This window comes from Brassica oleracea, chromosome C9, assembly GCF_000695525.1.
Source record: "Brassica oleracea var. oleracea cultivar TO1000 chromosome C9, BOL, whole genome shotgun sequence".
Classification (NCBI taxonomy): Eukaryota; Viridiplantae; Streptophyta; class Magnoliopsida; order Brassicales; family Brassicaceae; genus Brassica; species Brassica oleracea.
The window spans coordinates 41,923,071-41,935,844 of NC_027756.1; the positions used below are offsets into that span (position 1 = coordinate 41,923,071).

Sequence of the window (12,774 nt, forward strand, 5' to 3'; positions counted from 1 at the left end):
AGGTGGTACAACAAAAAATCCTTTGGATAATGCTTCGATTTTCTATTGGATTTGATGAAGAATATGTGTATATTATTAAACAAACAATTGTTAGAGTTTGAATATTATTTATTAATCACAATTAATGACACTATTGCTTAAAATCATATATATATATATATATTATTGGCTGAAACATTAATTTTAACTATCCAATGTGAAATAAATTGGTAACAATAAATAAATAATCTTATATACAGAAATCATTTAATATAAAACATTACATTCCAGTAAACAAATATATATATATATATATATATATATATTAAAAAGATTTAAACATTACGTATGTTAAGTTATATGTAAGCATGCTACGTGCATCGTTAACGACCAATAAAAAAGTTACCATTGATAGTATTGTGTTATTGTCAATAAATAAAGTTATCATATTTCGTTAGTTGATACATAATTTGTTATATGATACTTAATTTGTTAATCGATATATGATTTGATAGATAATTTGTTAATTGATATATTGTTCAGTATATGTTCTCTTAGTCGATACATAATACAACAATGTATCAAATAGTATATTGACTATCAATACACGATAATACATTTCTTGGACATTTATCATCTTTGTATCAAAACATGTAGTATGTTGAAAATCTCTATATCGAATAGTAATAAATTAAGATATTTTAAAAAAAATTTGTAAATAAATCTCAATTAATCGTAGATTAATCTTCGATTAGTTGATTATTAATCTATTCATTACTATGCCCAAATCAACCACACCCGTTACGTTTAACGTAGTATCAAACCGTGGCTACACATAAAAGCGTTAACATAGTTGTATATGGGCATACGTTTAAAACACTATGCTTCATAATCATAGTATTTAAAGTCTTACGACTATGTTGTGTTATTAAGATACATAGTTGGTTAGTCGTTAGCAATACAATGACTAATTTTCGTGTTAGCAGGATACATCAAATGGTAACGGCCATTGATAATGTTAGTGGTTATTTAACTGTTCTCTGGAAGCAATAAAATATAAGTTTATGGTTAAGAAAAAAAATAACTATTGTATGTCTTAACATGTAAGTATAAACTTAACGAAAAATCCGTAACATATACATTTAGTGGATAGATTGATAAAATACAGTAACTGAAATACATATGTAATGTTCTAAATATTTTGGTGAAAAATTATAAGTTAATGTAAGCCTTAGCCGAATAGACATATATTTAACTGACATCCCGCAGTTGTTAACGCACATATATGACTAAGAAAATTAAATATATATACATACACAAATGTATGTTTTAACGGAGGAGAACAAATTTTTGGTGATTGAAAATTGAAGGTGGATTGTGATTTAAAATTTAAAGAGGTGTGTTAGTTTGAGAAAATTAAAAATTTTGGTGATAAATGTAATATGTGAAGACTTACGATGAATTAGAACATAGAAAAATGAAAGAACAAAGAGAGCTAAGAGAGTGTAATTAATTTTACGAAGAGAGAAAAGAAAAAGGCAAGAGAGTAGAATATAAAAGCCCTTTGTCAAAAAAAAAGAGAGTAGAATATAAGAAGAAAAAAAGAGAAAAAAAGTAGTAAAGACACATTTCAGAAGTTAATTTTTTCACATAAAAACAAGAATCGAGGGACACATAGAAATGTTTTATGGTAGCAGTCCACTAACCTGACGCACACACAGCTAGGTACTGACACAGGTAGGAGCAAGCTGAGTAGTTGTATAGAGTTAAAATCGGAATGGTTTATCTAGTTAGAGACACATGGACAGTTCACTAATTACTGTCCAATATGAGGGCAATGACACCAATTTCTATAGAAAAATAAGAGAGAAAGAAAGACTGAAGAGGTCAGTCCAAGAAATATTGGTAAAACAGAAATGCATAATAACAGAGCTAATTTTTGGGGACACATCACTTTCTCTCCGTACCCTTTCATGTTTGATGTCCTACACCTTTGGACACACCCTTTCCCTCAGAATCGAACCTATATCATTAAGCATTACACCCATTACTTTATATTTTTCCCTTTAATCAAATACTATTATTGTCTTCTCTTTTTTTTGTTAGGTTAACTATTCAGTAATTGATTTATATATAGTTTTACACCACTAGATCATCTGAAAAAATATGTAGTAACTTTATTGAAAATTTTCTACCTGGTTTCAATATCATCGGAAAATACTTAATTATACGCATACATATACTTTGTGTTTTAGCAAATGTGTGTATGAACCAAGTATTGCATTCAAACTATAGCGGGCAAAAAGCCAAACAGAGTGGAATAAGAAATGGATAGGAATATATATTTGAAAATTCAAAGTTTCTGTCTTAGATACATTATTTACAAGTAGCATTTACCAACCTTAAACTGAAAAAACTTTGCTCATCATTGTTTCTTCCGAAACACAATAAAAATGTTAGTACGTACAAAAAAGAGAGCTAGAAGTGCATTTGTCCAAATTGCTGATTGGACACAAAGAAAGCTCTTCAATGGTTTCCACTTTTGTTTTATTGTATGAATAGAAAGTACTGATTAAACAAAATCTGAGTATACTTTTTAATTTCATAGGTCAAACTTGCAATCAGATTAATTAGGTTAAGAGGAATTCAAATACAATGAAAGATCGTTGAGAAAGTTTGAGGTTGCGTTGTAATAAAGGGAGTCAGATACCGGTACGTACTGATCTAGTGACGAAGGGAAGGGCTGACTCCTAATTTCAAAGAAACAAATATTTAACTTGTAAAGCAATCATCTTAACATAAACTAGGGCTAGTTAGTTGATGATCACCCATCCAAATTTTCTTTATAAAAAGGGTGACATGTAGAAAAGAAACACAATATAAAGCAAATCATCTAACAAGAATTTTAGCAAAAAAAAAGTATTTGATTCTGCGTTTTTACGTAGATTGTTCAACCGAGTAAAAATATATTCTCTCTAAACGTTTCTTTCTCTTCAAATAGATTGAAACAATAGTTTTTGTTCCTTTTATTTTCTTATGGAGGACACAATAGAAAAAAGTCATGCGTTTCTGACTTACATTGGATAACATTTTTCAATCAAAATTATTTTGTCGTGTTTTGGAATCGCATTTTTATAATTATATGAGCGGCTTCTAATTCTGACTCCAATAATGATTCTAAATATCTAGTGAAGTTCATATGATTTGGAAGAACAAACTATACAAAAGATGTCGAAACATTATTTATTAATATCATTTAATAAAAACGTTTGATACTTGTCACATCAAAATCCTTTTTCTCTTCTTATTGGCCTGTTTCCCAAAAAAATTCACCTGAATTCTCTATTTATTTGCCAAACTTTGAACCTCAGTTTCACATCTCTTCTTCTTCTTCTTCTTCTTCTTCTTCTTCTTCTTCTTCTTCTTCTTCTTCTTCCTCCTATATTGGAGAGGAAATATGTTGCCAGGCATACTGTTATGCTCACTTAATCCCAGGAATCACAGGTGAATACTCTACTTGATTAGAATACATATTTGTATCATTTTTCTTTGGAATAGTGTACTTGATTAATATACTTGTGTTGTTTTGATTCAGCATAATGCGTTTGTGTTGTCCAAAACGGGTTAACTGATATACTTATTTGGCTCTATCGATATATATTTTAATATATAATATAGTATAGTTAAAAAGTACAAGGATTTTCTGAATGATTTGGATTAAGGCAAGATCCATGATGTCATGATGACTTTATGGAATCATATCCTCGATCAATCAAAAGGGAAACAGTCAAATAGTACTAGTTATTCATTATTACTTAATAATGAATATTCCACTTTGACTTAGAATTGAGAGGAAACTTAAACATTTTTTTAAAAACAATTACAAAATTGACAAATCATAAAAAGTATGAACTGTATACTTTATTGTGTTTATGAATTAAAAACTCGGTTATATTTTCTTACCAATATAAAATTAATCTTTTGATTAAAAATGTATGTATATAAAACTTATTCTTGGACTAAAAAATGGGGATTCCCTAAAAATGTATGTATATAAAACTTAATCTTGGACTAAGAAACACGAACCAACCATGTGCGGGGGTGAAATAAAAAGAAGTGGAAAGACCCAAAAACTTTTCCTAGGGGCCCAATAGCTTTTACGTCTACAATCAGGGGTCAAAGTGTAAAAGGCAAAAAGGGGTAATTCAGTAATTATTCAAGTCCTTATCGGCTCCACTCTCCACTGACTCTGAGAGAGCTTAAAATAAAGTAAACCAGACATCTCCGGTTATCTCGGTCGTTGACCGAGAAAAATAGTGGCTTTTAAGTTAACTACCAGAGTCGGTTTAGTTCACTGTGCAGCAAGAAGAAGAAGAAGAGTGATAGAGAGAGCTTAGATACTGATCCCAAGGACATTGACTACTGGTACTCTGTTCAGTTCAACCGAGATCCTCCCAGATTCGCTCTTCGATCGGAGAACAACAATCACCGTTCTCGCAGGTAAGCTTCCGTCACCGGTGAATCTCCATTGATTCCGTAACGTTAAATTCATTGTTTGATTTTTGCAGTGGTGAATTCTGCAAGGCGAAGAAGCGAGGAGAAATGGCGAACAAGGTCTCAAACTTCTCGGATCTGATTCAGCGAGTGACTGCTTCGTGTTTGCTCCATCCACTCTCCGCCGGCCGGCAAGATCTCGCCGCGAACCGCCGGGGAGAATACGATTCCGAAGAGGAAGAAGAAGGAGAGATTCGGTACGAAGACGCACCGGAGAACGAGAATGGTGAAGAGGACGAGACGGTTAGGGGTAAGATCAGGAGCGGAGGGAGCGTTGTGAGTGTGGAGGCGGTTCAGGAGATGGAGATGGTGATGGAGCAAGTGTTCACGGCCGCTGCAGCTTTGAAGAGAGCTTACGTGGCGCTTCAGGACGCTCACTCTCCTTGGGATCCGGAGAAGATGCACGACGCTGACGTGGCGATGGTGGCTGAGCTGAGGAGGATCGGGACTCTTAGAGAGAGATTCAGGAGGATGAAGGGCGGTGGCCGGAGGAAGAACGACGGAGGCAGAGGATTGCTGAGAGAGGCGGTGGCGCCGTACGAAGCCGTCGTGAAGGAGCTGAAGAAAGAAGCGAAGGCGAAAGACGCTGAGATTGAGAATCTCAAGGAGAAAGTCAAAGCAATGGTCAACGGTAACGGTAACGGAGGCAAGAAACACCGTCTGCTTTCAAGCCGGAAAGTTAACTGCACAACGCAAGTTGCTGTTTCTCCCGTACCGGAGTTATTCGAGATGACGATGAGTCAGGTGAAAGAAGCTTCGAAGTCCTTCACAAGGATACTACTGTCTCTGATGCGAGCTGCGCGTTGGGACATTGCAGCTGCTGTTCGGTCCATCGAAGCTGCTTCAGCTGCATCAGACGGTGGCATGTCTACTACAGCTTCTGCGTTAGCTTCATCTGTCCCCAACGGGCACGCGAAGTTCGCTCTTGAGTCTTACATCTGTCGAAAAATCTTCCAAGGGTTTGATCACGAGACGTTTTACATGGACGGAAGCTTGTCTTCTCTTATCAACCCGGATCAGTACCGTCGCGACTGCTTTGCTCAGTTCAAAGACATGAAGGCAATGGACCCCATGGAGCTGCTTGGGATCTTGCCGACTTGCCATTTTGGTAAGTTCTGCTCGAAGAAGTACCTTTCGATCATTCACAACAAGATGGAGGAGTCGTTGTTCGGGGACTCGGAGCAGCGGGAGGTGGTTCTTGCTGGTAACCATCCAAGAAGTCAGTTCTATGGAGAGTTTTTGGGGTTAGCCAAAGCGGTCTGGCTGCTTCATCTCTTGGCCTTTTCGCTCGATCCATCCCCGAGTCACTTTGAAGCAAACAGAGGAGCAGAGTATCACTCTCAGTACATGGAGAGTGTGGTGAGGTTTCCGGATGGACGTGTTCCTGCGGGTCAGGTGGTGGGGTTTCCTGTTTGTCCAGGATTCAAGCTTAGCCATCAAGGGAAAGGATCGATCATCAAATCCAGAGTTTACTTGGTTCCAAGGGCGTAAAACGGTTTTATTGAGTTCACTCTTTGTAGTAACGTCATGTTGTTGTGTTGTTATGATAAATCTAGCTTTTGTAAGAAATAAAGAGACCGTTCTAATAAGTGTTTTAAAATTCGATAAGAATGTTTCATTATTAATCTAACTGACGAAAGCTCAGGTAACATAGAAGTGTATATATAACAATTCGACGTCTTATAACGAATAATGTAATAAGGTATATGTTCTTTTAGACGAGGGATCTGGGGAATCAATCTAACAATACTTCTCTTAGAAACACTTTCTTCACCTGTCACAGAGTAAATAGAAACAGAGAGAATAAGATTAAAGAGCTTTTATCATCATTAGAAAGTAAAAGAGAATACGGAGATGAATTCAAGTTTACTTGTTCAAGTGTGAGGAACATAACAACGTTCCAAGTTCCTAGCCGCGTAAAATTCGGGAGGAATCCTTTGTAGAAGGCCATAATCCCCTGTAAATATACCAAAACAGAGCACATATGATAGGTTTAGAAAGAGAAAGAGAAAGTGTTGTGCTACTCGAAAAAAGATGATTTGGTAAAAGATATCAATGAACCTCAGTCTTCATGGTTTTGATGAAGCAATCGATTGTGTTACGGTAAGTAGAGTCTCCCATCATTCTAGATTTCACCTGTGATCAACATACAAAATGAACCATGGCTGTTTCAAGTAAAATATACCAAATACATCATTTTTTTTTCCAGTAAATCTAATTTCTCCTTTGGTTTGCTAAGCAAGAGGTCAGAAACATGAAGGTGGAAGACAGACACATCTGAGATGCCTGCCTCAATGTCATTTTCGAGGTAGTGCTATGTCTATTTATTGTCCATATACAAGTTGTTTTAAACAAAGGAGAGATACATGAGTTGTGTAAGAAGGTTCAATCTTTACCATCTAAATCAATCATAACTAGTGTCTTGTGTTTGTTCTTTTTAAAAAGTCGTTAGTTTAGGCATTTAGTTGTTTCAGATCTATCAATTCACTCTTCTTAAAGTGAATTTACATATACTAGCTACAAAAATTGATAGAGACAAGAAGCTAAATGACCTTTGTATTCTTGCTGTTGTTTTTATGTAGAAGGAAGAAAAACGAATGGCTTACCACATCAACTGGAGAACCGATACAAACAGCAAAGAATCCAGCAGCTAAACCAGCTAGCAGATGAGTTAGAACACTGTCTCCAAATCCTGGAATTTTCATAATTGTCTGCATGTGTATACAAGTATTAAACACACAAACAAATGGCTAACCAACCAACACACAAGTAGATGCCAAACAGATCTTTATAAAACAATAAAGAAAACATTTTTAATGAGTTAAAAGAAAATATCACACACCTCCTTGATTTGATCATAACTAGCTAGCTCTGCAGCGTTTACAATAGCGTTCCTTGCTATATTAGGACCAAGCCCTGTCCACAGCGCACTAACTCCTTCCTGTTTTATAATTCAAAACTCTCTATTAATTTTGACATTTTGATCAGAAGATTAGTTTACTAACCATCTTCACTATGGTGAAATAAGCGTCTACAGCTCCGGCATAACGCTTAGGAACCCCAGCTGGTAGTTTTCCTTCTGACTGAAGCCGAACTTTTACAAGATCGGTTGGATTAGCTACTATGATTGCTATAGCTCCTGTTGTCACCAAAAGAAAAGATTCATTTTATTTAATGTCAAGCTTTCACTCAGATTATATTATAAATCAAGAACAGAACTCACCGGTTAACAAAGCTGCAAGGATCTTCTGATATAATGGAATATCCCCAATAAAGTCACTTCCAACCAAAAATGTCTTGACCTGGTGATCGATATTGTCATCAATAAGAGAGTACATAGAACAAGCAGTAGTAATGTGAGACTCACAGGCTCATATAAACCAATTCTTAAGCCACCATAGATACACTGACGATGCAGTCCTGCAATAACGCCTTTCCAAAGCCCAGAGATACCTTCTTCTCTTGCTATGGTAGAGAGAGTACCCAAGGAGCCTCTGTACTTGGGCAGATTATCACCGTCTCCGGTGGGGATCTTTCTTTGGAGCTGAAGCCTAACTTTAGCTGTGTCCAACGGCACGGTACATAACTGCAACATCAATCAATCAGGGTTGACTCAAGGAAGGCTACAACAAACATAACTGAAAACACACACATAAAAGTCATGTCTTTTGAACAAAAACGTTGAAATGTAAGTAACTCCCACATTATCATTAATTAAAATAAGCGTCACGAAAATTTCAAAGGAAAGAAAAAGAAGCTACCACCTAGGATGGTCTAGTCTACAACTTAAAGTCTCTTTAACTTTATCTAGATTGTTCATCAATAAACTAACTAACTAACTAAAGACTCTGACTTTCAATCTGCGAATGCTCTGCGTTGAATCAAATCCAATGAGAAAGCTAAGAGAGAAAATGATCATCTCGCACTAGATATATATATATACCTCTGCGAAACAAGCTGCGAAAGCGCTGCAAATGAAGGTTTCGAGAAACGAAATCTCGATCCTGGGGTTGAGATCCGCCATTGTTGTTGCTGTGTAAAGACAAGAGCGAAATCTCGGGAGCACCGACTGGGGCAAATGAAGAAAGGAGCTAACTTTCTCCTGTAATGATAGATTCTTAAAGATGGGTTCGATCAATGATTTAGAGTGGAAATGAAGATAAGTTCTTTTTCTAGATCAAGAGACGTTGCAATGGCGTCACGAATTCAGGAAAAACAAGTACAGAGTCTCAATCCATCGTGTCATGATGATTACTATTCCCACATTGTTTCTTTTTCTAATTTTTTTTTTAATTTATTAAGGTCCCTTTTTTTTTTTTTTATCTCTGTTCTAATCAGCATTAAACACGTCGTTAGCCAATGATTAGGATATAGAAATTAGAGACCCTCCATCTCCTTTGGAAGGTTACTTGGAACGTGATCCAGTCAGGGCCTTTGTCAGTTTTTCGTCCCCGCTGACTGATCAAGGATCTTGTACCGCTCCATCCATGTGCCATGATGGCCCATGAGTTGCAAACCAATTGAAACCATGGTGACATAAGCTTCAGGTCTCGTGATGTCATAGCTTCCAAGAGCGATAAATAATCGGAATCCTACAAAATATATTTGATCTTCAACAGAAATAGAAAGAAAAAAAGTGAACTGCATAGACACACACCGCCTCGCCATGAATCCTTGAGAAGCATACCAACAACGTAAACAACACAGACACACGCAAATCTCATGAATAAGGCCATGCTCTTTTTTTTTTCCCTTTGCATTTGATGCAGCATCTGAATAGATATTTGGATGTTGCATCCCAAGATCGTTCATTCATATAGTTACTATTTGGATCTATATATAACATAAGTTCGCTGTTCGTTTATTTATTTATTTATTTTGTAATAACATTTGAATACTATTAATTAAAAAGACAAAAAAAAAGAGAATGATTTATATTATTAATAATGAGCTAATTATAATATTCCTATGAATATATTTAACTTATATTTGTAACAAAATAAGTTTAGTTTAGTTTTGGTTCGAAAATCGATTTTTGCGGTTTTGGTAGAAAAATTAGATTTTGTGGTTTTGACAAAAAATTGATTTGTCGTTTTCGGCAAGAAAAAATCAACTTTATGATTTTGGCGGAAAACTTCAGTCTTACAATATTAGCGGGAAAAATTCAGTTTACGTTGGCACGAAAATTTGATTTTGTGATTTTGGCGAAAATTCGATTTTGGTTATGGCGAAAAAATTCATTTTGTCATTTTGGCAGGAAAAGTCGATTTTGAGGTTTTGGCGAGAAAATCCGGTTTGCGGTTTTAGCGAGAAAACCCAATTTTGAAGTTTTGGCGAAAAAACTAAATTTGCTATTTTGGCAGAAAAACTCGATTTACAGCTTTGGCTAAAAAAAATCCAAAATTTTGATTTTTGCGGAAAGACCGATTTTGCAGTTTTGGTGGAAAAAAAAATCTGATTTTGTCGTTTTGGTAGAAAAAATCGATTTTACGTTTTGGAGAGAATCCAATTTTATGGTTTTGGCGTAAGAACTCAAGATTTGCTGTTTTGGCAAAAAAACAAGATTTGTGGTTTGGTGGAAAACTCGTTTTGACGATTTTGGTGAAAAATTCGAATTATCATTTTTACGAAAATCTTGATTTTGCGATTTGAGGAAAATATATGACTTACGGGTAATAGTATTATATAATAATTACAGTAACTAATTTAACTGATTATCTTTGTATTAAGGGTAATTAAGTTTTTTAGATTTTGAAATGCAAATTTTGCATCTTAACTCAATATTTTGCATCCAAAATATTTAGATTTTATAGATTATGCATCTTGATGTTGATACAATAGTATACAAAACGAACAACATCTGAATATTTTCATCTAGCTGTAGTGTGAGAATACAAAAACTATCAGAGCCTAAATCCTTGAAAAAGAACAAGAAGTAACGCAAGCCAGAAAGGGGACACTAATCGAATATCCAGATTTTTTGAGGTATTCGTGGTCCATTCCGTTTCGTCCGAATAATCAATTATCCGATTTGATCGTCTCCGCGGCTACTCGGACATTTGACATCTTGACATCCAATTTTTTTATGTTTTAACGGACATCTGATTCGTTCCGTATAAATAAAATAATGTTTTAAAACTAAAACTAAACAAAAATTCCAAAATAATATAAAATAAAAATATTTTTTTATTACAAAAAAAAATTATTTACTTTTTAAAATTCTAATGACTAATATAATTATTGTAATAAATAATATATTGTAAAATTTATATACAATATAACTTTTGTATGTAATTCTTTAAATACATGTATGTATATGCATATAACAGAGGGACCGGATATGTGTTCTTAAGAATATTAGTATTTATGGGTTGTTTTGTTCTTTTATTAGTACTTCTTTTGCTTCACTTTTTCATTCACTGACCTTAAAATCCCTTAGACTATATTTGCAAAGTGATTTTGCCACATGCTTTTTCTACAATCAATTTAACAAAACAAATATGACATGACTACTGAAATTGATGACATGTCTTATATCTTAATATGACATGGACAATTGCATTTAATGTTAATTTATATTTTTGGTAAACTTTTAAAAATATGGTAATAACTCATATATTACATTTAATGTCAATTTCTATTTTTGAAAATATTTTTAGAATATGGGAATAACTCATAAATCATCACTAAAATAAATATATTCAAATATGACATTATAAATTTCGAAATATAATTTAGTTATATATTTTTAAATTATACAATTTTATTACTAAAATTTTCAAAAATGTATACAATTTTTTTAGAAAACTATGAAAATTTAATCGTAAAATCATTATTTTCTTATATATCTACAAATTTTATAAATATTGTTTAATTTTAATTTTTGGTTATTATGCAACTTTTACAAATTTATTTAATATATTTAATTAAAATAAATAGATGGAAAAGTCTATCTAAAATTATAATTTTAAATATATACATGCATATTCTTAAATATAATTTTATGTTTAGTTAAATCAAATTTATATTAAAATATTGATACGAAAAAGAAAATTTACAATATTAATAAAATTTTATTTTAAAATATAATTTATATTTATTTATTAAAAAAAAATTTAAATTTTTTTACTGCACATGGTGCAGGAGGACACCTAGTACATATTATATTTGGAGTGATTGAAGTTAAACATTAGTTTTCCTTTCTCTACAAGGAAATACATTCCGTCTTTAGCTAATGGTAAATATCAATCAAATGACGTAGAACAAAAATTTTGTTTGATGGGAAGATTCCAGAAAAAGGCTCATGATAGCAAACTAGTTCTGTAAAAGAAAGGACATTCGTGAAGATTGTTATTCTTAGGGTAAATTTGGAGAAACCAATTAGTACATTCACTAAGTTCACCATTTTCTGCCTTCACCCTAAATTTAAAACTCATTAGTACAAAGATTGTTATTCTTAGGACGAATATCAATCAAATGATATGTAGAACAAAGATTTTGTTCGATGGGAAGATCCCCAAAAAGGCTCATCATAGCAAACTAGTTCTGTAAGAGAAAGGACATTCATGAAGATTGTTATTACTAGGACGAATTTGGAGAAACTCATTAGTACATTCACTAAGCTAATCATTTGTTGCCTTCACCCTAAATTCAATGTTTTTACTCTTAAAAGAGATAACATTCAGATCAGAAAAACTATATTATAATAGATAAGTTTTTGCTCACTCCTCAGCGTTTTATGGACTACACTTTGAAAAAATGTGAAAAAATGTCAAGTCCATGGCTCGAACCCGGGTTATTAAGATATAAACACAAACATTTATACCACTAAGCTAAATGATACTTTGTCCATTGATGGTCGAACCTAATATATATTTATGAAGGTCGAAAGCTCTTGCTTTTTCGGCTTCCTCTGAAGGTCGGGCCTACAAAAACTCATCTATTATAATATAGATTTATGAAAGTCGGAAGCTCTTGCTTCTTCGGCTTACTCTGAGGGTCGGACCTACAAGTGCGTTATGGGTTTCATTTTTAAATGAGATTCATCACGTTATATGAAAAAAGCTCAAGTTTGCAACAATTATAGTTTTCTCATATTGTAAACTGTTGTCGTTTAACATGAGTTTGAGTTTTTTTCATCACTGTCTCAAACAAGTCTGAGTTACAGAGTTGCGCCATGTGTTTGTTCGTAATATATTTTTTCACCGGTGAACTCTTCATGTCCACATCTTAAATCGCTTG

The 12,774-nt window shown here is 33.7% G+C and overlaps 2 protein-coding genes across 3 annotated transcripts; one reads left to right on the top strand and one right to left on the bottom strand.

The window, feature by feature from the left end:
• The first annotated feature begins 3,185 nt into the window (after positions 1 to 3,185).
• Positions 3,186 to 6,154, top strand: LOC106318488 (IRK-interacting protein). Of its 2 annotated transcripts, XM_013756497.1 has the most exons (4): positions 3,186 to 3,385; positions 3,419 to 3,483; positions 4,330 to 4,479; positions 4,548 to 6,154. In XM_013756497.1, the coding sequence occupies exons 2-4, from the start codon at positions 3,437 to 3,439 to the stop codon at positions 6,022 to 6,024; spliced, it is 1,674 nt and encodes a 557-aa protein (XP_013611951.1). In that variant the 5' UTR covers positions 3,186 to 3,385; positions 3,419 to 3,436; the 3' UTR covers positions 6,025 to 6,154. The 2 variants fall into 2 exon arrangements, with proteins under 2 accessions (XP_013611951.1, XP_013611950.1); XM_013756496.1 differs by having other exon boundaries at positions 3,186 to 3,483.
• LOC106318489 (mitochondrial uncoupling protein 2) lies at positions 6,120 to 8,781 on the bottom strand. Its single transcript, XM_013756498.1, has 9 exons — positions 8,477 to 8,781; positions 7,901 to 8,119; positions 7,757 to 7,835; positions 7,539 to 7,672; positions 7,376 to 7,474; positions 7,140 to 7,244; positions 6,595 to 6,669; positions 6,404 to 6,490; positions 6,120 to 6,307 (listed from the first exon to the last, which is right to left on the bottom strand). The coding sequence occupies exons 1-9, from the start codon at positions 8,555 to 8,557 to the stop codon at positions 6,269 to 6,271; spliced, it is 918 nt and encodes a 305-aa protein (XP_013611952.1). The 5' UTR covers positions 8,558 to 8,781; the 3' UTR covers positions 6,120 to 6,268.
• Between the last annotated feature and the right edge of the window lie 3,993 nt (positions 8,782 to 12,774).